This window comes from Gopherus flavomarginatus, chromosome 24, assembly GCF_025201925.1.
Source record: "Gopherus flavomarginatus isolate rGopFla2 chromosome 24, rGopFla2.mat.asm, whole genome shotgun sequence".
Taxonomy (NCBI): domain Eukaryota; kingdom Metazoa; phylum Chordata; order Testudines; family Testudinidae; genus Gopherus; species Gopherus flavomarginatus.
In genome coordinates, this window is record NC_066640.1 from 7,213,214 (window position 1) to 7,239,737 (window position 26,524).

Consider the following 26,524-nt stretch of genomic DNA (forward strand, 5'->3'; position numbering starts at 1 on the left):
GCCTTTTCTCTCCTCTCTGCTGTAATTAGAGAGGGGGCTCAAGCCAGAAAGTCTGGATCCAGATTTCAAACCCCATCCCCCAAGTTTGGGGGAGTTTGGATCCAGGACTTTGGTTTGCAGCATAAAGATCATGTCCATTTGCAGAATTTGCATCTGGCCCTACCCTGGGTTTGAATTAAAAACAAGGGGACGGGTGAATGGACCAGGGCTTATCTTTAGTTTAACCCAGTGGCACACCCTAGTTTTACAAGGAGTGCGGTTGCCAAGGGCTTGGATATTGGTATTTTGCTCATACTGGCTGGTGCAGTGTGTGCTCGTGAACAGAGATACAGGAGGGCAGGCAGAGCAGGTTTCACCTCTTCCCCAGTGGCGTGCTATGCGATTATCCTCTCCGGGAACAACCTCACCAGCTTCTCTCCCTTGACAGAGGGAGCCCAAAAATGCCGAGCGCATTCGCCTATCTCACCTCTGAAGTCGACTGGTGCGAAGGCAACTTCGAGCACTCTGAGGTCATCGCGGAGTATTATAACACGGTGAGTGTGAGCAGCCTGGGGGGAAAGAACTCACTGTGGCCTGCTGTGCAGTGACTGTGAAACTCACACACATCCCTGGGGCAGCTGAAAACAGCAACTGTGGGGCAAATGCTGTGTATAATCGAGGGAAGAGGTGAGTGGAAATGGGATAGGCTGGGCAGGTCTGAGAAGTGGGCTTGTGCTTTGGCTGTCTCCAGGCACCCCTCTGCTTTGAATATCAGTGTTTTGGCAGAGTGGGTGTGGAAATCATGGGATATTTATTGCTTATGAAAGTGAGGTGCTGACAGCATCAGCTAGGGTGATCAGATTCCCGATTTTATAGGGACAGACCCGACTTTTGGGTCTTTTTCTTATATAGGTTCCTATTATCCCCTCACCCCTGTCCTGATTTTTCACACTTACTGTCTGGTCACTCTAGCATCAGCTGGAGTTGGGGATCCAGGAGGTGGACATGGTGCAGGGTTCCCACTCAGAGAGCTCTGCAAAAATCCTGCTTTTCAGTCCAGCAGGTCTTCTGCCAGTTGCTGCATATGCCACAGCGAGATTCACGTAATACAGAGAAAAATACATGAGTGGCTGAAACGCACTGCAAGCCAGCTTCTGAACCCAGGACTTCAGAAAGCGGAATGTTAATGCAGCAACAACCCATATCCCCACCACACTAAGAACATTCCCAGGCTAGATCAGATGAGGGGGCCCATCTAATCCAGAGTTCTCTCTCTGATAGTGGCCAGGACCAGCTTTTTCAGGTGGAGGTGCTGCAGAAGGCAGTCATGGCATAACCTTCCCTGGGAATGTTTTTGCCTACCCCTATCCCCAATAGTTCAGGGCTGGCTTAAACCCTGAAGCATGTGGATGTGTAGCCCTTTCCGGGCTCCCGTTCAATACCCGTTCTCATTCTGGATGTTCCCATCATCCACAGAGATGGTTCTTCCTTTTGTGATGCTTCCCAGTTTTAACAATTCCCTTAACACAGTACTGCAGCTTCCCCCTACTAACCCACTGCCAGCATCTCCCATTCAATTAGCGCACAGTTCTGCATGGGTAAAGCTACGCTGCAGCTGGGAGCGAGCGTCCTGGCCCTGGCAGACAGATGTGCGCTAGCTCTGCTCAAGCTAGTACACTAAAAACAGCAGCACAGGCGTTGCAGCTCTGGTGGTAGCTCAGGCTAGCCAGCTGCATCTAAACCTGTCTGACTCCCTGAGTTCCAGCTCAGGTGGCTAGCCATTGCTTGTCCCACAACATTCACACTGCGTTTTAGCCCACTAACATGAGCCTGGCTATCCAGGCTGGGAGCAGCAGCGGCTCCAGGCACCAGCGCTCCAAGTGCGTGCCTGGGGCGGCAAGTTGCAGGGGGCGGCCTACCGGTCCCTGTGAGGGCGGCAGTCAGGAAGCCTTCGGTGGCTTGTCTGTGGGAGGTCTGCCCGTCCCGCGGATTCAGCGGCAATTTGGCGGCGGGTACGCCAAAGCCGAGGGACTAGTGGACCTCCTGCAGCCATGCTGCTGAATCTGTGGGACCGGGGATCTCCCGCAGGCAAGCCGCCGAAGGCTGCCTGTCTGCCGTGCTTGGGGTGGCAAAACAGCTAGAGCCGCCCCTGGCTGAGAGGCACAGTGCCAGCTACAGAGTAGGCATTACCCTGAAGTCCCCAGGATAAATTTCACTTTAGTGCAAGTGAAAAACAAATCCTACAGATTTCAAAGCAGTACTGTACCTGCTTGCACCAGAGCTGAGTTTGGTCCAGACAGAACGCCCATTTGGTCTAATTACCCTGGTCTTACACAACACAGAAAATGCATCATCAGCGCAAGTATTCCCTGCATTGCCACTGGCACCCACTGTCTGACTGACTAATGCCTAAGCACATAACTTGCACGGCAAGCGGCCGTGCGTGGCTGCTGGATGGGCCCATATCAGACTGGAGAATAGCAAGCAAGGGCTCTAACATTTTTTACACTTGGGTAACTCAAGTCAGACACTTAGGCCAGAATTTTCAAATGTGACTGTGTGTTTCTCAGAGACCCAGCTTGAGACACTCTCAAGGGGCCTGGTTTCGAAAGCGGTAAGCAATATGCCCTCTGAAAACAAAGCTTCTTGGAAGTGTCTCAAACCTAAAAAACCATGAGTCTTGGCCCTGTTTTTCAGCACCTAAGTAAGTTCAAGGGTAGAAATGTCAAGAGACGTAGGAGCAGAGTCCCATTTCCAAAAGAGACTTGGGCTCTTCAGGCCAGATTGTTAAAGACACTAAAGCCCCTAAAGATGCTGATAAGCACCTAATGGGATTCTCAAAAGGACTAAGGCCCTGACCCTCAAAGGCATTTAAGAGGGAATCAATGGGAGTTAGGTGCTGAAATACCTTTGAGAAGGTGGGTCCAAGTCACTTTTGAAAAGGAGACTTAGGCATTGGAATGCTAAGCCAAGCAATAACTTTAAAAAACTGGAACTGAGGCTCTTAAATCCCATAGGTGCTTCTGAAAACGTTACCTTAAGTGTCTAAATATGGGTTTAGTTCAGAGGTGGGCAAACTACAGCCCGTGGGGCCGTCCTGCCCGGCCTTTGAGCTCCCGGCTTGGGAGGTCAGCCCCCGACCCCTCCCCTGCAGCCTCAGCTGACCACACCGCCGGCGCTCTGGCTGGTGGAGCGGTGAGCTCCTGCTAGGCAGCGCAGCTGAGAGAGCCGTCAGGTGTAGTGTATTAAATTGCTCCCTGTAGGAAGGTGCTACTTATGGAGCACCAGGCCAGGCAGCTGTAACTAGTACATGGTAAGTAGCACATTCTTATGGGGAGCAATTTAATACACTACACCAGCCCTCCATACACTTTCAGAACCCCCATGTGGCCCTCAGGCCAAAACATTTGCCCACCCCTGGTTTAGGTGCTTAACTTTCAAACCTGGATGCCTGAATTTCTGACCTAACCAGGTTTGTCTTATGTCACTTCAACTAGCCAGGCCTCCTTCACGACCTTGTCTCTCATAGGATGGAGAACGAGATAAAACTATTTTTATACCCAGGTGCCCAACTGGTGAGACCAAGAGCGAATATAGACTATGCAGACAGCATAAACTTACAGGATTTGTTTTGGTGATTAAGTGGCTAGTTGTGTCCCTTCAGTTTGAACACGGAGCAACTGCCCAGAGACAGAAGAGATTCTTCTGCTCCTTGGGGGCGCTTGACCTCACTTACTCCAGTTGTACACTTATTAGGCCCAGAACCACAAACGGATATAGGCTCTTAACTTCCAAGAAATCAATGGACATTAGGAGCCTAAATACCTTTGTGGATCTGGGCCTTACTTCTTTGACTGCAGTGGAGTCGCTCCCCATGAAGGTAATTTTGATCCACACTCAGGTTCAGCTCCCGATTCAAGAAAGCATCCCGTAAGTGGGTGTTTTGCTTGAAGCGTGTACTTAAATCCCATGGGATGGAAGCAGGTCCTTGGGACTGAAGCATGTTCTGAAGTGCTCTCCTGACTGGGAGTGGACTTAAGAACTTTCATAAGCGCTCTCCTGAATAGGGTCCTGTATTCAGGTGTAAGAGTCCGATCCTGCAAGGTGCTGACCACCCACAGCTATTCCATTAAAGTCAAGGGGAGTTGAGAGTACTCAGCACCCCTCAGAACAGGCCCTCAGCAAGAGGAAAATCAGGACCATCGTCTTCCTCTTTGCATCCACCATAACTGGCCGTATTTCCACCTTTAAAAGCCATCTCTTCCCCCAAAGCACTGCTCCATTGAGCTTGGGGCCGTGACAATGCTTTCAGGTTGTGCACTGGCAAACAGACCCACACCTGCAAACACTCTCACGCGGCCTTCATGGAGAATGCGGCACAGCGTCCACTAACGAGATGCAACATTCAACAGATTATCATACGTTATGCAACTGACAAACATGGGATTGAGTTTCTGGTGATGATAACGTGGCTGCTAGGCTACAGTTAGCAAACATTGCTTTGACCCATTGCTGCAGGGTGAGGCTGGGCCACTATAGGCCATGGTGGTTAAAAGATCAATAAGCATCTCAGAAAAAATGAGGACTCTAGGGTGGGGCTGGGCATAAGATATGAAGCCTTTCACCTACAGATCCATAGTGAACAGAAGTCACTGCCACCTCAGGGTGGTTTAGAGGCCCCCTGGGAAGGAATTGGTGACCTCAGACCAGTTCAGTTTTCCTGTGGCAAGATTCTCTGCTCAATAAAGAGGCTGCTGGACCCTGCAGTGTCTAGTTTGATTCCCCTGGTACAGCAGGCTGTAGTAATCCAATCCTGAGCCAATACATGCCTGGATCACAGGAGCAGAGTCTGCATCCAAAAGAGACAATCGCATTCACCTGGCCAGGCAAATAGAATAAAAAGCCTGCCTAGAAACTCTGCTTTGTGATCATCTTACAACAGCTGAGACATGCCCAGAAAGAGAACTCTAATAACAAAGGACAGGCACACCTGTTAACCTAAAGGGTGCCTCATAGGGTTGCTAGGCATCTGGTTTTCGACCGGAACGCCGGGTTGAAAAATGACCCTGGTGGCTCTGGTCAGCACCGCTGAGTGGGCCGTTAAAAGTCCGGTCAGCGGTGCAGCAGGGCTAAGGCAGGCTCCCTGCCTGCCCTGGCTCTGTGCAGCTCCCTGAAAGTGGCCAACATGTCTGGTCCCTACATGCAGGGGTGATCAGGGAAGCTCTACATGCTGCCCCCATCCCCAGTGCTGGCTCCGCAGCCCATGGGGCGGCACCGCACAGAGCCCTCTGGCTCCTCCGCCGAGGGGCCGGCCAAACCGACCGCTTCCAGGAGCAGTCTGGAAAAGCAAAACTCCTCATCTTCCCTAGAGCTAATTTGCTTTGTCCTTTGTTCAGCTTTGGGCCTGATTCTCCATTACGCTGCATCTGGTGCTGTCATTTTCACCAGTACAAAATGAATGTAAACTTGCTACCAGATCAGAGTGGCAGCACCTTGTACCACTTTGCAACAGTGGAAACAACTGCGCAAAGTGAAGGAAAAATCAGATTCTCTCTTTATTTCTCTCTCTCTTCCATTTCAGTTTGTTTCATGACGACCTCAGTCTGCTTTGTCTTTCCTATTAAGCTTTCCTCCTGCGTCTGGCTTTCTTCTGTTGGGGTTTCTTGCTAGTCATTCATTTTCTTTAGAATTTTAGTGGTACTTGCTGCGGGCAGGCAATGGTTATTTCAGTGACCCCAACTGCCAATTATTCTTCTGTCTCAGAAATATCCTAGACTGAGGCTGGTGCAATGGTCATGTTTAGATAGCTACAGCTACTATCCTAAATCCATCTCTAGTCTCTGCTTTGCAAACACATCTATGGAAATAGTGTTCCTAACTAGTCTCAGATTGGCCTCCTAGCCAGACACAAACCAAGCCCAGGCTCAGAAGGGCCTGCAATAACAATTAAAACTGAACCCAACAGGTACAGTTTCCTAGGGACCCACTTTTGCTTCCTTATCTCATCTTTTACATTATTTCTGTGATTTGTGTGAAGTCACATAGTAAGTCTGTGGCAGAGCCAGGAATAGAAGAATCCAAGGTCCCTCTTCTCCCAAGTCTGGACTCAGTTCACATGATCACATATTATTAACAATTAATAATTATAATTAATAATAAATCATTAATTGCAGTACAAGCACATAGCAGTCAATCAATATTCCAAGACAGCAGGACAGCTGTAAATTCACATAGGCAAGTAACATAAGAATATAAGAACAGCCAGACTGGGTCAGACCAAAGGTTCATCTAGCCCAGGATCCTGTCTTCCAATAGTGGCCAATGCCAGGTGCCCCAGAGGGAATGAACAGAACGGGTGATCATCAAGTGATCCATCCCGTCGCCCACTCTGTTTCTGGTAAATATAAATAAATGGGAATTAGATACAGATAAATGTATAAATGAAGAAAATCAATAAATCAATTAGAAGTTTGTCACCGATCAGTCATTCTGCTATCCACCTGTATCTAGGGCCTAATCCTGCACCCACTGAAGCCATCGAAAGATTTGCAACTGATTTCAACGGGAGCAAGACTGGGCCCAAAGATTGTGCGAAACTCAGAGTCCGGAATTTGGGCCAGATCTTTAAAGAGATTCAGGCACTTAAATCTGAAAATAGGCACCTAGTGGGATTTTCAAAAGGCGCACCGCTCCCGCGGCTCCTTGTACAGCACTGTGCACATTGTTAATGCTTAGAGTCTGATTCTGCCAAGCACTTGGACCAATTGTTCCATCAAGTGGGTTTACTCCCCTGCATCTCTAAGAGAATAGGGCATAGAAAGGTATCACAGCCAGAGGCATTACCAGTGGAATCTCCGCCTGGCTGATGGTGGAGAAGAGAAACCTGTTTTGCTTTTCATGCTTGAAACTGAACTGATTTGGATCAAACTTTTGTGTTTGTTTGTTTTAAATTGCCTCTAGGCTCAGAGCCAGCATGGAAAATTTCAGCACAAAAAAAGAACATGTTTGGGAAGTTATTAGCAGCTAGAAAGAGGGGTTTGAATTCAAGCTGGAATTCAGGCTTAACTAGATGGCATAATGCCTCTCATACTGCCTATTATACCCAGTGCTTTAACCAACTGGCCCGGCAGTTGTCTGCCAACAGAGTGCTCTGGCAGATAACCCAAGACCAAGATATATTGTGCTGAGGGCTATATTCTGCTCCCAGCCCCACTGGCGCTTCTCTATGCACCACCAGCAGCAGCAACACTAGAGTGCTGGACCGCTGGTCAGGGCATTGTCAGGATCGCACAGGTAGAACCAACAACAGTGTAGTGTGTCCACGCTAGCCAGCTTCCTCCAGGTGAGCTTCTGCCCTGCACGCAGGATTCTAATCCCCCACTGCAGTTCCACTGCACTCTGCGCAGCTCTTTTAGTGGCAGATAGCGTGGTCTAGTGGGTACAGCATTGGCCTAGAAATCAAGAAACATGGGATCTATCCCGGGCTCTGCACCTTCTACAAGCCACTTCCCCTTCTACGTCATGTCCATCTAGGTTGCAAACTGTTTGGGGCAGAGGCTGTCTCATGAAGTGTTTGTGCCGTTCCCAGCACGACAGGGCCCTGATCTCAGCTGGAGCCTCTTGCTGCTATTGTGTTTTTATTAATAATGATCCCACAGTTCTATGAAGCAGCAGCCTGCGGGAAATTTCAAAAAGCCTTCTACGATTCCAAGTGGACCGTGAGTGTCAAACTTCCATCACTCCTTGGGAACGATCACCATTTCGGGGGCATTTTCTCAAAATATAGGCTTGGCTGAATGGCCCAGTCATCTTTGTCTCTCAGCTGAGGCATAATTTAATGAAGCCATCTGGTGACATCTGAATTAGCGTAAGGGTCTGCTCGGTACATGCTAAATCTGTTCGACTTAGTTCTACGATTCTAAGTCTATGCTGCAGCTGGAGTTGTATTTTCCAGCTCAGGCAGACATACACATGCTAACTTTGACTGAGATAGCACGCTTAAAATAGCAGGGCAGCTGCCGCAGCACAGGCTAGCTAAGTACTTACTAGGGTCTTAGATGGGACTGTAGTCAGGGTGGCAAACTCATGCTACAGATACATTGCTATTTTTAGCATGCTAAGTCAATCAGAGCTAGTGCATGTACATCTACCTGGGCTGGGAATTACACCTCCAGCTCCAGTGTAGACATGCCCTCTGATCGTGGCTTCTTGTTGCTAATGCATAGGATCCCAGGGACAGGGAGTGGATACCCTCAAGCTAGTCCCTCAGCCTACCCTTCATCAGCTTGCTTCATCAGTATTTGCTTCTACTGTTAGTAGCTTAAGCCCTGAGGGCCCTAGGATGTCTGGTAAATCTGGCTTGTGAGCAATAATCATTGATTATGCTACATAATCATTCTCAAGCCACTCAGGTACAGCATGGTGAGAAAGTGTCTCTGTTTTCTGGACAAAACCTGTTCTCTACCAATCACAGATGTAGTGGTTTGCTCTCTGCCCCCACCTGGCCAAATCCTGCTCCCTGTTATAGGTCTGGGTGAAATATTTTCAGCAAACAGTAAATTTGCAGAAAAGTGCATGGCGGTGTGTGGAACTAATGTGGGTTGAATTTGGCAAATCGTTTCAGCTGAAAAAAAATGAGAAAAAATTTGGGGAGAAATGTCAAAAAAATGTTTCACTTTGACATTTTCCAAATGAACAGTTCGGGCACTTTGTTTCCAATCCACATTTTAAACACTGCAGTCGACCAAAATGAAATTATTATTATTATTTTATTTTTTTTGTGACTCGAGGAAAATTGAAAAAAATCAGTTCGGTTCCAAATGAACTCGATCCCACCCCCGGTTCGGCCATTGAACCAAAAAATCAATTATTCACGCCACACTCTCAGTTCCACCCTTGTTAATTCAGAGACAAAATTAAGAGCAAGTGAAGATCAGGTTTTTTGGCAGCACCCAAGAGTTAGATGCTCAGTTTCCACTGGCCTGCAGTGAGAGTCAGGCACCTCCCTCTCTATGGTGCTTTTGAAAATCCCATCCAGCTTGATTAACCTCTGCTGCACTGGGCAGCTAGAAACACATCAATGTCTTATGTTTCCATGTGGGCCGTTGCTCATTTAGCTTCAGTTATATAATCATGAATGGGGGAGGAGATGTGCCCAGGAGACAGTTTCAGTATTAAAAGGTGGCTCAAAAGTCTAAGAACACCTGTGCCTGAAGGAAAATTCTTTGGGGCAACTGATCATGTCAGCTGAACCTGTTTCTTGAGCTTTTTTTCTTTTGCCAGAGAAACTGACTCGGCTCTTGCAATGCAGGACGGATTCAGAGTCGGATTATGATATGATACAGTGTCTGAAACTGGTCCAGGCTGATAGTACTGGATAGGTGTGCCTGGCAGTGGGACAAAGGTGTCATTTGTATGTACAGTCCTGCTCTGTTGGTGACGGTTAGAGCATGATATGGATTCCAAAGGAGTGGCTTAGAGATATCACCTGCTGAACGACCGGTTTTAGTCTGACTGGAATCTAGGGAAATGAACAGCCTGATAGTTCTTGCTGCCTCTTCTGCTATTTTCCCTAGAAGAGATCCCTTGTCTGTGGAAATGAATTTAGTGCCAGTGAACAGCACTCACCTAAGCCATGTACAGTGCAGGCAGCTTCTTTGCAAAAATCTTCCATACCTGCACCTCTAGCCTGATCTGCAGCATGCCCTGTTACACCAGTCCAGGGCCACCTCGCACAGTTCTGCTAATGCTCAGTCCTCCCTAGAAGCAGCTCTGCTCTCCCAGTCCAGGTTTGCTCCTAAACTGAGACCGAGAATTTTGCCAAATGACGTGACCTGGACAAATGAGAGCCTACAACTCTGACTAACTCTCTTCGAGAGCCAAACCTGGATGTGAACCCAAGAGATGGAAAGCCAACGAGCTGACTCGTTCTTATAGATTAATTCCTGTTGCCATCCTCACCTTGCTTAGCAGTTTAGAGGAGGTCAGCTGCTACTTTCTAATTTTCTAAGGGTTCACTGCTGAGGGTTGTGGGCTGACATTATGGCCAACAATATTATTGTGCCTCAGCATCTAACTGCCACGTTTAACTGCCCTGATTTCAGTTAATTTGATATTTCTTGATTCTCATGTGCACAGTTCCCAGCCTATCATCCTCCTGTATATTATACCTTTCCACCAATCTCGGCTCTTGTACTTCACATACTGTATTCTTTGGGAAATCATGTTGAGATCAGATAATTAAGGACACTGTTGCAATGCACAATAAAGCAGAGAAACATCTGCATGGGCAACCTTAAACATCTACGTTTCCGATCTGCTGAGTGTTTGATTGAGCAACCAGCACTAATTCCTACAGCTAACTCCTGTAATCTGCACTTTGCCATCCTTTCTGCGCACACTTTCTCTCCATTTGTCCTTGGCAATCCCTGTTTGTTCTCTAGGAGCCTCTTTTACCTGGTTTTCAGGAATTTTTTTACAACCTGGTTGTGATTTTTACATCTTTGGTATGTTTTCTCGGCCTTTCTTGAACATTTTGTCACTGATCTCACCAGTGGGACTAGAATTTCCTCTTGAGTCACAATCTGAAGATATGAAGGGTAAGGTTGCTCTGATTCTAGGTTTGGTTAATTGCCCAGTCCAGGGTGGGAACTGGTGCTAAGTAACAACAGGCAGATCTCCTTGGCTTGAAAATTCCTGTAAATAAAAGCATCAACTTGTCTCATGAAAGACTTGATGCAATTCAAGATTAATCTGTAGAAGTTAAAGGAGAGAGTCAACATTTGCATCCCAAGTTTGCCAGCCTGTGTACCATATCTCTAACAACTTCATTGTAGCCTGCAGCCATGTTACCATGAGCTGAGATCCCTTTGGGTCTCACCAGATAAGCAAAGCCTGATCTTGCAATCAGATTCATGAGATGAATGAGAGTCCAGTTAGATATGAGGGTCCACCTCTGCAGACCTGACTCCAAGATTAGGGCCCAAGTTTGTACCTAGATGGCAGACAAAAGAAGGACCACCTAGGTGAGGCAAAAACAACAAGGAGTCTGGTGGCATCTTAAAGACTAAGAGATTTATTTGGGCATAAGCTTTCATGGGTAAAAGCCTCACTTTTTCAGATGCTAGGTGAGGCAGGAAGTCATCCTGGTTGTTCCTCATCTGGCTTTCCTCCCTCTGGCTCAGTACTTAACAGATGCATCCCAAAGGTGCTACCTTTCAGATGAGATGAGACACCAAGCTCCTGACCCCTGTAGTCTGCAGAGATTTTGGGGCACTTTTCACAAGAATCAGGCTGTTAACTCTGGTGTCCTTGCTACATTCTACCTCCTTCAATTTCTCTTGCAATTTCAACTGGATAGAAGATTCCTCTTGCCCAAAACCATTGTGGGACATTGCTGCACACTGTTAGACAGCTAAAATGTCTCACCCCAGAATTGAGCCAGACATGGGTTCTCTCCTTTTATTCCTCATTCAGGCTTGGCACTGGCTACAGGTATAGCAGGGCAGAGCTAGCTTGGCCCATAGGCTCTCTGCTGGTGTGGGGCCTCTTTGCCCAATCACACCATCACTGGAGGTTTTTAAGAACAGGTTAAACAATGCCTGTCGGGGACGGTGTGAGTACAGGTGATCCCACCTCAGCGCAGGGGGCTGGAATAGATAACCTCGCAAAGTGACTTCCAACCATACAGAATTTCTGTGATACTAAACATATTAAAACATGCTAATTACTGTAATAACATGTCATTGTTACAAAGTGCTTTGAAGACCGGGAAGAGTCATCTTGTTACGTTAATTTTAAAAAGTATGATTAACAGATGTTTATTTCTTCATGGGATCACTGCTGTACTGAATAGCTGCCACCTCTCTCCCTACCGTCCACCCTCTCTCCCCACCCCATCCACACCCAAACCCATACCCCTTGCAAATGCTAGTTCTTCCCCATCATGCCTTACTGGCCTCTTTATGCAAGCTCCTCAGCCCCAGCAAATACCACCCAGCTTCCCGTGTGTGTTCAGGGCTCGCTGGGCAGAGCTGGTGATAGGGTGCCCAGACAGCAAGTGTGAAAAAATGGGATGGGGGTGGGTGGTAATAGGAGCCTATATAAGACAAAGCCCCAAATATTGGCACTGTTTCTATAAAATTGGGACATCAGGTCACCCTAGCTGGTGGTACTAGAGGAGTTTGAGGAAGGAGTCAGGGGAGGGGAGAGAAACAGAGTGGGTGGGTGAGCACTGGCATATCTGTGGATATGCTTGAGAAAAGAAGCCAGTTTAATCTCACTGGGCCAGACTCGCTCCTGACATGTCTCCATTGGCTTGCATGGAATTACAACAGGAATCTGGCCCAAGGACGGCTCGCTGACTTCAGTGAGAAAGAATACAGCATTACCCTCCTCCTCAGGAATCACTCTACACCCATGTTCACCCCTGTTTTCTGCCTGACATCTTCGCCTTGTGCATCTTTAACAACACCTCACTCTCATACAGTGCTTTTTGCTGGAGGTAGGTAGCCATTTTATAGAGGGGGAAACTGAGGTATGGAAAGGTGAAGTGACTTGCCCAAGCTGACAGAGGGCCCTTTGCCCTTTAAGCTGGATGTGTGTGTTGCTTGTTGTTTTTCAGATCAGCAATGTGAGTTTCTTCCTCCTTTTCCCCATCTTGCTGTACCTGAATCACCAATATGTCCAGCAGCGCCCCTTGTTCGCCTATAGCCTCTCCATCATGTTTCTGTTAATAGGTATGTTTCAGGGTTATTAAAAGGCCGAACATAACCCCCATTGCCTTCAGCTTTCAAAAGGACCAGACTGGAAGTGACAAGGAGTGAGATTCTGTTCTGGGCTACCCCTCCTGAGAGATGCTGCAAAAAGGACAGAGCCTGGGAGGAGCCAAAGATAGCTTCAGGCATCTCGGGCATGTCTACACTGCCGCAATAAGTCTCAGAGCCTGGGTCAATTGACTCGCCGGGTTTCAGAGCCCAGGCGTCTCCTGCCCCATTCTCATTTATACTAAGGCCTGGTCAGAAGCACTGTAAAGGGGCCTTAGTGTAAACAGGAATCAGGCCCAAAGGGTTCAGATTTCCCATTCGCTGACTGCTGGCTCAGCAGAGGCTGTATGTCCTGTGCCAGGGATACACCAACCCCCCAACGGGGTGCTCACAGTGACCTCCTCCGGTTAAGCCAGGAGTGCTCTTGACACCTCCCAAGGGAGTCCCACCCAGTTCTCCCCTACTGGACAGGTGGGGCTGGACCCTAGACTCCATTATAAACATCCAGCCCTGCTGTGTCCATTGGGATTGGACAGGAACAGCAGCTGGACAAGATTTGGCCTAGTGCAGGCACTGAAAGGCAGGGATGGGTCCTGCAACACAAACACCAATGGGCTGGTGGGATGGAATTGAACTGAGGGATCCCCTGAAGCAGAGACTCCTCCCCCCCCAGGAATTGAAGCGGATTGTCTCCTTAAGGGGGTGCTGAGCTGGGAAGAGGAAGGTTATTAACACAACCAGCCTCACTCATTGCAGGTATTTTCTCTACCTACTATCACCTGACCCTGAGCTATGTGGGGCAGCTGCTGGATGAGCTCTCCATCCTCTGGACACTCGCCTTGACGTACACCTTTTGGATCCCGAAATGTTACTTCCCGGGCTTCATCAAGGACAGGTACGACCTGGGCAGGACGCATGGTGCAGATTCCAGCAGCTGCCTTTGGGTGGGCTGTGACGCTATATTGGACTTGTCTGATCCATAGAATCCCCCATTCATCAGCCAGCCTTGCTGAGAGGAGACAACTTGCAGGGTACCATCACTTGTACTGGGAACCAGAAACCTTATAGTTCACAGGCAGAAAGAAGCTCTGTCCATGGACCCATGAGTGGATCCTCTGTCAAAGGACCCGGGATGGAATCTCCATCCTTAGAGGTTTTTACGGCCAGGCTTGACAAAGCCCTGGCTGGGATGATTTAGTTGGGGTTGGTCTTGCTTTGAGCAGGGGGTTTGACTAGTTGACCTCCTGAGGTCTCTTCTAACCCTAATATTCTATGATTCCATCCCAAGAGCTCATCTCAGCTGGAGCTGGCTCTCTTTGCAAAGCTTACCAGGAGGCTGAGTATGGAGAATTTCAAATACATAGACTTGGCAAGATTGTTCTTACAGTGCATGTGGCTGAGTGGAGAAGACTTGGGTTTGGCAAGTTAGAGGCCTAAGATCTAGCCCCTGTTTGTATAAGCTCTCTAGTGGGTAGCAACCACTATACTGAGGTTGCCTAATGCTTCCCATTATACGTATTTTCCAAACCATTTTTATTTTAAGAGCCTAGTGTCTCCATGTTCTGGCAGGGATGCTGGCTTATTAATAAGGATGAAGAATTATCATCACCAATTGCTGCAAGGAGTGGGTTTAGGAAACATGGTCTCCCAGTTCTCAGCCCACCAGGTCTCAGTCAAAGGGTATTTTGATGGAAGAAAGCATGAGGATGAGGGTGACATTCCATCTTGGTCTGTGTCCTGGCCTGTATGGGGGGTTCAGTTCAGGATTTCTGCTTCCGCATGATGCAGGGAGATTCTGGGGAGCATGCTTAGTGCGGGTGGAATATTCAGACATTTTCAGCAACAAATAAGAAGCTCTACTGAGCACAGGCAAATGGGGATTTTCAGCCGTTGATAACTCAGACAAATCTGGCTGGATTTTTGTGAGGACAGCAAAAGGCTGCCCCCAGGACCACTCCCTGCCAAACTGCAAGTTCCTGCTCCAGAACATGGCGATGCAGCGTTGGGCAACATCAATACACTGGTTGCTACCACTCCTTCTTTAGCACCTCGTGTGTTGCCCTCTGATCACTAAAACCTCTTTCTTATTTCTTTATCCTGGTGAATTTCTGGAAGGCCTTGATCTCCCTGTAACTGTCCCTGCAGTACCATCCATGCCCAGATGGTCACTCTGATCGGCTGAGGGACATGGATGGAGCTTGGTATGCAAGAGGATGCTCTGCCTATCCCTGGGCCCTGTCCACAAGAGCAGAGACTAGGGCCAAATCTGCCCCCAATCTCAGGCTTTTTGTCTGAGCCTCAGGCTTTGGGGGGCTTTCTTGGGGCTGCCACCAAAATCTCAGGACTGTTGGTTGGAGCTGGGTCACTGCATATAGGTGCTCCTGTTGCAGCAAGTGAGAAAGGGTCTCCGAATACTACGGTTGCCACCTTTCCAATTCCTGGTAACTGGATCCCTGAGGCCCCATTCCTGCCACGCCTCTTCCTCCAAGGTCCACCTCTTCCCTCAGGCCCCACCCCTTCTCCGCCTCTTCTCCCAAGACCCTGCCCCCCATTGCTTGCTCCTCTCACCCCCCACTCCTGGTCGCTTGTTGATTGTTTCAAGGAGACTACCTGCAGATAGGAGGCGGTAATGACCCGTCACCTCCCACTGCGCTGCAGTAACTTTTGGTTCGGGTGTCATTTGAGGTTGCCAGATCCCTGAAAATCAGGCACCTGGCACCCTAAATGGCACCCAGAAGCCGAAAACCAGACTGTGCGGGTAAAAACCGTACAGGTGGCAAATAGAGCGGGGGAGGAGGGGTGCAGACCAGCCACAAAGGAGCCCTGCGATTCTCCTGGTTCGCTCACAGGGAGCAATTATTTTTCTCATGGCTTATTTTAGTACTATTTATTCTAGTTTTGCAGCAGCCCCCCCGAGTCCCCAACCAGGACCGGTGGGCCCCATTGTGCGGGGCATTTCCTAGTCAGACTATCACTACTGCTGCTGGTCAGCAATAAACGAATGGCAAACAGGTGGCAATAAAATCCATGAGCAGGCCCAGAGGGGCAGCTTAGGGCAGCCTCACGGCGGCAGCTCGAGATTTTTCATTGTGGGGTGAGGGCAGGGTTTAGGGTGACAGTCTGTCTTCCCCCTTCAGGCCTGTGAGACGGCCCTGATTGCGTTGCTGTGACTGCGCCTGGCGCTTTGCTCTCCAAGCTGGGCTTGGTGACACTTGGAGTTTGTCATTTCCAGGCGCAAGACGAGGTCATCGGGAGTTCACGGCAGAGCCGTGGGCGGGAGGAGCTGGGGAGAGACCTTGCAAGGGATTTGCATGTGAATACCCCCATGCGAGAGCCCTATTGTTGTTCAGCAACAGGCAAAACCTGACTGGGCTTGCAGAAGAAATCAAGGGCTGTCATTGGTGACAGAACTCCTGTCACTGGGCTCAGTCCTGCAGGCCTAATGCAGGCAAAACTCCCACTGACTTTGCATCCGTCCTGCCTCTCCGGCCCTGCAGTTCCCACAAAGCAGAAGCAGACCGTGCTTGCAGCTTCTTGTGGTCGTTTCCACTTTCTTTTCCTTTGGGAATCCCCAACTCTTCCGTGCCCACCCCAGGAGCCAGACAACCCAGCCTTACTCTCAAGGAGCCTTTTGGAAAATCCCTTCTCTCTCCCTCAGTCATGTGCCTGCTTTATGGGAAGCTTCCCTTGGAGAACAGACATTCTGGGGAGACTCTGTTCTTGGTCTTGCTCTCCTGGGCTCCGCTCAGTTGCTGTCTCAGTCCAACTGTTGCTCAGGTGACTCCTGCCCTCTGCCAGGCATAGCTCTGGGCCTCTCCAGGTGGATAAAGCATACCTTGGTCTCCATGCTGGGAGACCTCAAGGCAGGAGCCGGGTGCAAAGTCTGACTGGTTTGGGCTCTGCAAAGGCATTCTGATAGCATGGGCCCATAGGAGCATTTGGTTCTTTGGGACATTTCTCACGGTCCCGTCCTGGACATAAACTTGCCTCGAGTTTCTAAAAGTGAAAAGGTCTGGGGAAGGGGGAGGGCAACAGAGTGTGGGACTGTGCCACAGGGATCATTCACTCAAAGCCGGTTGCAGCAGGCCGGCCTTGTCCAGGGCAGTGAGCTGGCTATCCTATCCCAGCAGCCTGAAGGGAGGATCCCAGAGATTCAGGTGGAGCAGCTACCAGAGAACAAAATGTTGTTTGCCAACATTTAAACACAGGAGTTCCTTCCAAGAGTGATTTAGTTAATAAAACACACAAGGCTTCCTAGCCAAAGGGAAGCCTGTGCCGTGTATAAAGGACAGAAAGACAGAACCACAACCAGACAAGCTGGCAAAAGCAGGTGTCCAACACAAGGGGATAGCTCTTGCCTGGTTGTAACTCTGCTTATGCCATTCTGGCGGTTCAAAACTGCCCTAAGCTGACAGCTGAGGATTCCCCCTGAAATATCGAACTCCCCAGGAATCTGGTGCAGCCAGATCCGTGCTGGTTCTCTTAGCCCTCCTCCACGGCATGATGGAGGCAAAGCCAGAGTGGACTGTGCTCCAGCAACCACAACTGGCACAATGGTCCCTTGGGGACCATTACAAGCTGCTGTCAGAACAGCTTTGAGGGACTGGATTCAACACTTCCTGACCCCGGCAGACTTGGGAACTGGGGCAGATGTACAGTTAACTTGCTCCCACCCACCCTCCCGTTTTGCCCTCCAGGGTGTCTACTTTGGAAGTGTCTGTAATCTCTGTGCAGTGCCAGTCACCTCCCCTCCCTGAGATGCCGTTGCTGTGTAGTCCTCGCCACCCCCCAACCTCCCCACCCCCAAGCTATGACTGCAGAAAGATCTAGGGAGAGACTACTATGGTGATGGTAGCCCATGGCAGACTTGCTAACCTGCTGGGCCCTGTCACTGTGAATGTGCACCTGGGTCAGTTTGTGCCTTGGGTAACGGTTAGCCAATTTCAGCTAAGCTCTGCCATGGAGTCCCTCTGAGGCCTTGGGCAAGTCACTTCCTCTCTCTGTACCTCAGTTTCCCCATCTGTACCATGGGAATAAAACACCAACACCAACCCCATGGGGAAGGGTGAGGCCAGACTTAGCTCATTCATGTGTGCAATCTCTTTATCATGAAAGTTGAACTTACAAATGTAGAATTATGTACAAAAAAACCTGCATTCAAAAATTAAACAATGTAAAATTTTAGAGCCCACAAGTCCATTCAGTCCTACTTCTTGTTCAGCCAATCGCTCAGACCAACAAGTTTGGTTACATTTGCAGGAGATAATGCCGCCTGCTTTTTGTTTACAATGTTACCTGAAAGTGAAAACAGGCATTCGCATGGCACTGTTGTAGCTGGCGTCGCAAGTGATTTATGTGCTAGATGTGCTCGAGTTTCATATGTCTCTTTGTGCTTCAATCACCATTTCAGAGGACATTCCATGCTGATGACAGGTTCTGCGCGAAAGCAGTGCAGTGCTGACTGACGCATGTTCATTTTCATTCTCTGAGTCGGATGCCACCAGCAGAGAGTTGATTTTCTTTTTGTTGATGGTTTGGGTTCTGTAGTTTCTGCATCGAAGTGTTGATCTTTTAAGACTTCTGAAAGCAAGCGACACACCTCGTCCCTCTCAGATTTTGGAACTCACTTCAGATTCTTAAACCTTGGGTCAAGTGCTGTAGCTCTCTTTAGAAATCTCACATTGGTACCTTCTTTGTGTTTTGTCAAATCCGCAGTGAAAGTGTTCTTAAAATGACCATGTGCTGGGTCATCATGTGAGACTGCTATAACATGAAATATATGGCAGAATGCAGGTAAAACAGAGCAGGGGACATAAAATTCTCCCCCGAGAAGTTCAGTCACAAATTAATTCACACATTGTTTTTTCAATGAGCATCATCAGCATGGAAACATGTCCTCTGTGATGGTGGCCAAAGCACGAAGAGGCATATGAATGTTTAGCATATCTGGCATGCGAATACCTTGCATCACTGGCTACAAAAGTGCCATGCAAACGCTTGATCTCATTTTCAGGTGACACTGTAAATAAGAAGCAGGCAGCATTATCTCCTGTAAATGTAAACAAACTTGTTTGTCTGAGCAATCGGCTGAACAAGAAGTAGGACTGAGTGGACTTGTAGGCTCTAAACTTTTACATTGTTTTGTTTTTGAGTGCATTTATGTACCAAAAAGAAAATCTACATTTGTAAGTTGCACTTTCATGATAAAGAGATTGCACTGCAATGCTTCTATTAGGTGAATTGAAAAATACTATTTCGTTTGTTTGTCATTTTTACAGTGTAAATATTTGTAATAAAAATAATATAAAGTAAGCACTGTATACTTTGTATACTGTTTTGTAATAGAAATCAATATATTTAAAATGTAGAAAAATATCCAGAAATATTTAATACATTTCAATTGGTATTCTATTATTGTTAACAGTGGGATTAATGGTGATTAATTTTTTTAAGCACAATTAATTTTTTGAGTTAATTGTGTGAATTAACTGCAATTAATCAGCAGCCCTAATATTAACCCTTTCAGCAATTGATTGGGAATTTTCTCCTCCCTGCATTGCTGTGAAATGTACAACCCCATGATACTCATCCCCATCTGTCTGTCTCCCCTTTCTCATTAGGACTCAGTTTGTCTGTCTGGTTGGCATCACCACCATTGTCTGCACCCTGATGTCATTCATCAAACCAGCCTTCAACGCTTATCTGCTCAACAGCATTTCCCTCCATCTCCTGTACTTAACATGTCAAGAGCTGAAAAAGTAAGATGTGGGTTTTCTTTGTAGGAAAGTTTGTTTGCACTTTTACTGCATGCTTCTGCAGGGAAGAGTGCAGGGGAAAGCCAACACACACAGACACAAAGAAGTACCCACACACGTTTGCGTGCACACAAGCAAAGGCGCACACATGTACACAAATGTGCCCACACAGGCACATATACACACACAAACACACACACAAGTGTATGCACACCCACATTCACACTAAAGCACACGCACACAAGCATGCCAGCACACACATGCAAAGGTACCTGTGCACGTACAAACATCCTCACAGTGTGCACCAGCAAACAGGCATATACACCGCATCACCAGCTCTGCAATAAATCAAGATTTCCAAAGAAGCCACCATAAGAATACGCAAACACTTTGGATAGATGTACATCTGTCCATTCAGATTTCTTTTGCTTATTTGCCTTGTGCCTCAATCTGACTAATAATCAATAGTACCTGTGGATGACAGTGGTGAAATTAAACTGGAAATCATATTGGGGCTTTCTCCTACATTCTGTGAGGACCCTAAACCATGTATGAAATTAACAGAAGTCAAGCTGTACAAGTTTGTATAATGTCTGTGCAAAGGGCTTTGCAAGCCTGCAGTTTAGATCCGTTATTTCAACAGACATAAGCCAATATGTAAGAACCTGCCATGCAACAATTTGCTAGTTTAGAGCTGAGTCAGCAGAATTACCAACAACTCAGTCATCAAGCCAAGCAAATGCCTTGAATCAATTACAGTATTTAGAAACTGGTACTAGTTTATTTACCAGGTGAGTGTTGTGGGAAGTCAGCCAAGCATCAAGTTACAGCGTGATAGTGGGCGCTGAATAGCACCCATTGCTGATAAGGTTGCAAAAGGTATTCCATTAACCCTCCTCTTTTCACCTACTCAGAACTGACCACAATATTCACCCATTAGTGCCTGCCCCATGGGGAATTTTTTTAAAGCTTGTACTAAGCTCCTTCAGCCATTAGGGTGCCAAAAGGAAAACAAAAAAAAGGGCACTTTTCTCATCTGACAATTCTAACCACAAAATGAAAGGAAACTAGATATTGAAACCTACTTTAAATACCGTTAGTGGGAAAACAGTAACGACTGAATCCCACTCGTAGGGAGACATTCGCACAGGTGCAGAGGAACCTAGGCGTAACTCAAGGACACAAATCTCATTTTGGTTCTGCCCATTAGGGGAAGGATGGCCCAGTGGTTAGAGTGCTAGCCTGGAACTTGGGAGGTCTGGGAACTCTCTGTTCTGCCACTGTTCCCCTTCTTTAGAAGGGAAATAAATAGCACTCCCTTACCTCACTGTGTGTTTGTGAGAATAAAGACATTAAAGACTGTAAGATGTTCAGACGGGGGAATGAGGATTGTATAAACAGCTAAAATGACACCTGAGTAAGTCTATCTCTACTTTAAATGATTGTATCCTAATTCTATTCTCCATGAGCCTGATCTAAAACCTGCTGACGTCAATGGAAAGACTGACTCCAAGGGGCTTTGGAACAGGCCATCAGTTCCGATTCACGTGTCCCTATAAAGATACAGGGCCAGTGCCTCATTAAGGCCCCAGTTCAGCAAGGCATTCAGGTACCTGCTTAAGTACATTCCTATTCAGGGAAGCAATTGAGCATTTGCTTAACTGCTTTGGTGAATAGGGATGGAGCGCTGTGCTGAAGTGGGACTTAAATGACACAAAAACCTCAGACACAAGGGGGGGTTATAATATCTTTTACTGAACCAGCTTCTGTTGGTGAGAGAGACAAGCTTTTGAGCTGACACAGAGCTCTTCTTCAGGTCTGGGAAACCTACTCAGGGTATGTCTACACTATAGAGTGACCAGATGTCCCGATTTTATAGGGACAGTCCCGATTTTTGGGGCTTTTTCTTATATAGGCACCTATTACCCCCCACCCCGTCCTGATTTTTCACACTTGCTATCTGGTCATCCTACTACACTAGCGCTTTGGTCGGTATAACTTGGATGTTGCTCAGGGGTGTGAAAACAACACCCCGCTGAACGACGTAAGTTACACCGACAAAAGCACCGGTGTGGACAGCGTTATGTCGGCAGGAGACACTCTCCCGTCGACATAGCTACTGCTGCTTGTAGGAGATGGTTTAATTATGTCGACAGGAGAGTTCTCTCCCACCAGCATAGAGCGACTACCGGTGAGAGCCTATAGTGGGGCAGCTGTATCAGTACGACCTTGCTGCCATAAGCTTGCTAGACATGAACGTAGGGCTTGTCTACACTGGCAATTTACAGCGCTGCAACTTTCTCTCTCAGGGGTGTGAAAAAACATCCCTGAGTGCAGGTGTTTTTTTCTCTCCCAGCACTCTGCCACGACCACACAAGCCATGTTAAAGCGCTGCCAGTGTAGACAAGCCCATAAATGTTACAGCTCAATACCAGGTGGAACGGATTGTTTAGCATAAGGAGTTAACACATATTTCAAAGTGAAGTGGCCCAGTAACACCTCTCCAGTCATAGGGAGAAAGGAGAGAGAAAAAAGCTGGGGGGAGTTAGTGGGGATTGTTGTAATAAGCCATACAGGCAGTGTCTCTATTTGGTCCGTGATTTTTAGTGTCTAGCAAAGTTGTGAATTAAGCTCCCAGGCTCGTTCAGCTCAAATGAGGGATGTAACTAACAATGCTTCAAGGTGACAAGGGGCCATCTAAACCAAACTGTCAAAACCCCAAGGAAATAAGAAATCGTACTGAAAATGGAGAGGGAACCCACAAAACTGTGAACAAAGACAACTTGCCTTTATTTTAAGGATCAGGCTGGACAGCTAGACCCCACTGACATTTGGGATTGACACTCAGCCTCTCAGAGTGAGCTCACAGGGGCTTCGCTGCCCCAGAATCAGTAAGTTCAGGCTCACCAACCTGAGAAAGAATGGACAAACTATTGTTTCTTTGCAGATGCTCAGAATCTAGTGAGCCAGGGAAGGGAATCTCCTCTGTAGATCAGTGGCTCAAATCAAGCTTCTGTTAGTGTTCCCAATTTAAAGTTGTTTGATGGCTTCTGTAGTGTGGTCTCAGTTCCTAACGGGCAAATGCCCAAGCACATGAAACCACCTGCACAACTGGTATGAATGCACCCTCCTGTTGACAGCCTAAGGAGTATGTCTACATGGCAATCCGGTATTGCAACTGCAGCACGTGTATACGTACCTGAGCTTTGTTCTACTTAGATCACAGCTAGCTTAAGTAACAGCAGCAGTAAAAGCACAGCAGCACAGCACAGGTTAGCCTGGTCCACTTTCCTAAGGCTACCACCGCTTCACTGCTCCCTGAGCCACCTTTGAGCAAGATAGATCAAAGGGAGCTTGATATACCTCCACCTCCTCATGCTGCAATCACCCCTCCTGACTTCTGTGCAGAAGTTTTCTCTGCCACTCCCCCCACTGTACTTGTTCTGGGGACAGAGGCTGGTATTTTCAAAGGAGCCTAAGGGAGTTAGGAGCTGATAATAGTCCAATTGGAGTTAGGTTTCAGTGGTAGCCGTATTAGTCTGCATCAGTAAAAAAAAACCCACAAAAACAAGGAGTCCTTCTGGCACCTTACAGATAAACAAATTTATTTGGGCGTAAGCTTTCTCTAAGGTGCCACAGGGACTCCTAGCTTTTTTTTTTTTCAATTGGAGTTAAGTGCCTTACTCCCTTAGGCTCTTTTGAAAATCCCATCTGAAGGTTTCCAGGATTGTCAATACTGCACATTTCATCATCACCAAACCCGTGCTTAATTTGTAATGAAAAAGACGCTGGGGCTCAAGCAAGTTTTTTTACTTTCACAACTGACACAGCAAGCCCAGATGAGCTGGACTATGAACTGCCAAGCCTAGAGGCGCCCGGGCTCAGCCCTGGTGAAAATTAAGCACTGCGCACTGCCAGTTACATACATAAAATCGTGTCTGGAACAGCAGGAAAATGTGGTTTGTCCATTTCCAATGGGAAGCAACCAAGTCTTGCTCTGATCTGATATATCGAGGTTGGCAAATTAAATCTAAAACTCTTGCTTTTTAAAAACGTATTCTACACCGAAAGGACAATTTTCTCCTAACCTCAAGAAATCAATCTTTCTCTGACTCCTGTCTCCCAGGTGCAGTAACCCCCGTGTTCACCGCATAGCTGCGTTCATGGTCATGTGGTGGATGCTAGCCATTAGCTGCTGGTTAAGTGACAAGTGGTTCTGTGCATTTTGGCAGAGGATCAACTTCTGTTACCTTCACAGTTTCTGGTAAGAGTGGCTGCTTCTTCTCCAGTGCTGCTTTGACTCACTGGGGAAGTCGCTATGGGGTTACTCCACAAGGGGAAAATCCATCTTGCTGGTTTCAGAATGGAATGCCCAGAGACAGCCTGGGGGCTCAGGAGATCAGAAATCACTGGGTGGAGGGAGAAGGGAGCATGAGAAACTTTATGGTGATGTGAAATCAATATTAGGGTTGACAAATGATCCCTTAACGTTATATTCTTCATCTTTTAATTCTTTTAGGCTGGGATTTCCAAAGGAACCTAAGGAAGTCAGGTCCCTAAATCCCAGTGGATTTGTGTGCCTAACTCCCTTCGTCTGCTTTGAAAATCCCAGCCTTTATTTCTCGAATTGGTTGAAATTTTTCTGAAGGAGCAGTTTGTCGGGAAAAACCTGATTCTGTTCAAACTTTCTATGGAAACCAGAGAGACAAGGTGGGTAAGGGAATATTTTTTATTGGACCAACTTCTGTTGGTGAAAAGAGATAAGCTTTTGAGCTACACAGATCTCACTGATCTGGGAAAGCCCTTGTCTACACTTAAAACACTGCATCGGCGCAGCTGCTGCGCCATAGCACTTCAGTGAAGACACAATCTACACCAACAGGAAGTGTTCTCCCATTGGCGTAGGTATTCCACCTCCCCGAGGGGCAGTGTGGTAGCTAGGTCAATGGGAGAATTCTCCTGTCAGCCTAGCGCTGTCTACACCGGGGCCTAGGTTGGTTTAAGTGTGTTGCTCAGAGGCGTGGGTTTTTCACACTCTTGAGCAAGAGGTATACCGACCTCATTTGCTCAAGCCTCAAAAGTGTCACAAGTAAATACAAGGTGGAACAGATTGTTTAGCATTTGTATTTAACATATATTGTAAAAGACCATTTAAATTGAAGTGCCTAGTTAACACTGCAGACAGCCTGGATGGCTTTCTGGTGGCTCACCCACCTGCCAGTCTCCCTAGACAGCTGGGTCCCTGGGTCCCCGGTCTGCTATCTTCCTGGGAAGCTGGGTCACAGTTCTTCCAAAATGGACTTTCTCAGCCATTTCCATTCTGCAGAAACACTCATACTTCTGACTTCAGTTTGTGTCTGAAGTGTGAAACTTCCTGCAGGATAGAAATTCCGGTTCCTGCACAGCTTTATTTATTTGACACTTTCTGCAATAAGAGCTGCATCCTGAGGTCCTGATTCAGTTTTTACTCAGGGTCTGTCTACACTATAGCCTATGTCGGCATAATTTGTGTCACTCAGGAGTGTGAATATTCCAACCCCCCGAGCGACATAAGTTACACTGACATAAGCAACTGTGTGCACTGCGCTATGCTGGTGGGAGAGCTTCTGCCACCGACATAGCTTCTGCCATTCACTGAGGTGTTTTTTATGCTGACAGGGACAGCCTTCTCCTGTTGGCATAGAGCTTTTTCACCAGACGCTGCAGCAGTGCAGCTGCATCGGTAAAACTGTGCTGCTGATGCGCCGTGTGTACAGACATGGCCTCAGTCTTTACTTATGCAAAACCCAGTGAATGTTTTGCACCACTCAAGATTTGGCCCTAACAATTAATTAAACACCACTTAAGCCCTTGGCACTAGCCAAATGCATTCCTACCAAGCAGACCTTTACTTACACTGTTCTGATTAAATAGCAGTCTATGCCTTTTGCTTTCCATATATTGGATCTCTTCTCAGGGAGCTGTATGAATTGTAATGTTCTCTGGATTCTTTGAATAACCGACGGTGAAGGAGAAGGATAATAATTTGCTTTCGCAGGATTTATAGCTGCCTGAGTGGGTCAGCCAGTTTGTTCAAAAACTCTATGCTCAGGGAGCATCTCCAAATCTCCCCCCTCCACCCACCCACACACAAAGCTAAATATTATGAGACCTGAGATCCAAATGATCAGGCCCTGAAATCCAGCACATACAAGGCCAGACAGTATATGATTTCTTGATAATTTGGTTTTGATCTAACTGTGTAGCTGTAGCCACACTATGGCTGGAATTGTTCTAGCATCCTCCACATTATCAGGGCTCTAGCATGATTTCCCTCAGTATGGACTGAGTTTTGGTTTGAGAATCGGGAGAGGGTAATGACTGGGCCAAGACCTCCGATGGTATTAATTGGCCACTGACTTCAATGGAGCCACATGGATTTACACCAGAATCTGGCCTGGTTTGTGTCCAGCAAGGTGGTCTAGTGTGTTCCTCATACAAACCCACACCACACTATCCTGGCAACTACCGTGTGGCTGGAATACTTTCCACCATCCTACGGACAGGGGCTGTGTCATTGCAGAGAGCAAGATTTACTGGCTTTGGTGTTGCCACTTGCTTCATCTCACCCTCATTCTTTGTTTCTTTGCCAGGCACGTACTGATATCCATCGCTCTCCTCTATTGTTGTCCCTTGTTTATCTACTTCGATTCTCGGTACGAGATACCTGCCTTTGAACCAGAGCTGGAGTACTGGCCTAGTGACTCCTGGCCAATTGCACTGCCCTATCTTGCTCTGAGGACACCTTACAAACGGTGTTAGGGCGAGGTGCTGCAGTTCAGATCCCTGGTGTATATTGTGTATATTGGGGAGGAGGAGGAGTGCCAGAACACAGCCATTTCCTGCTAAAATACCAAAATCTCTCTGTGTGTTGCTTTGAATGGCTATTTGGGTGCCACCATGGTGATTGGGGTGCAGCGTCTGATGCTGGAGACTGACTGTGAACGTTTTCCTGAGGTCATACTGTGCACTGATCCCCAGCGAGAG

General features: G+C 47.5%; 1 protein-coding gene across 1 annotated transcript; it reads left to right on the forward strand.

The window, feature by feature from the left end:
- The first annotated feature begins 427 nt into the window (after window positions 1-427).
- On the forward strand, window positions 428-26,299 carry ACER1 (alkaline ceramidase 1). The gene is made up of 6 exons (XM_050934448.1): window positions 428-533; window positions 12,602-12,716; window positions 13,500-13,638; window positions 19,364-19,501; window positions 23,625-23,762; window positions 26,131-26,299. Exons 1-6 carry the CDS (start codon window positions 441-443, stop codon window positions 26,297-26,299), a joined length of 792 nt encoding a protein of 263 aa, XP_050790405.1. The 5' UTR covers window positions 428-440.
- Window positions 26,300-26,524: the final 225 nt, after the last annotated feature.

What these genes read in the sequence shown, in the direction of transcription:
- ACER1 (XM_050934448.1), top strand. Translation starts at nt 441, where the DNA reads ATGCCGAGCGCATTCGCCTATCTCACCTCTGAAGTCGACTGGTGCGAA. An exon ending in CCGGGCTTCATCAAGGACAG is followed by an intron (nt 13,639 to 19,363) that starts GTACGACCTGGG and finishes CTTTCTCATTAG; the next exon opens with GACTCAGTTTGTCTGTCTGG. An exon ending in ACATGTCAAGAGCTGAAAAA is followed by an intron (nt 19,502 to 23,624) that starts GTAAGATGTGGG and finishes CCTGTCTCCCAG; the next exon opens with GTGCAGTAACCCCCGTGTTC.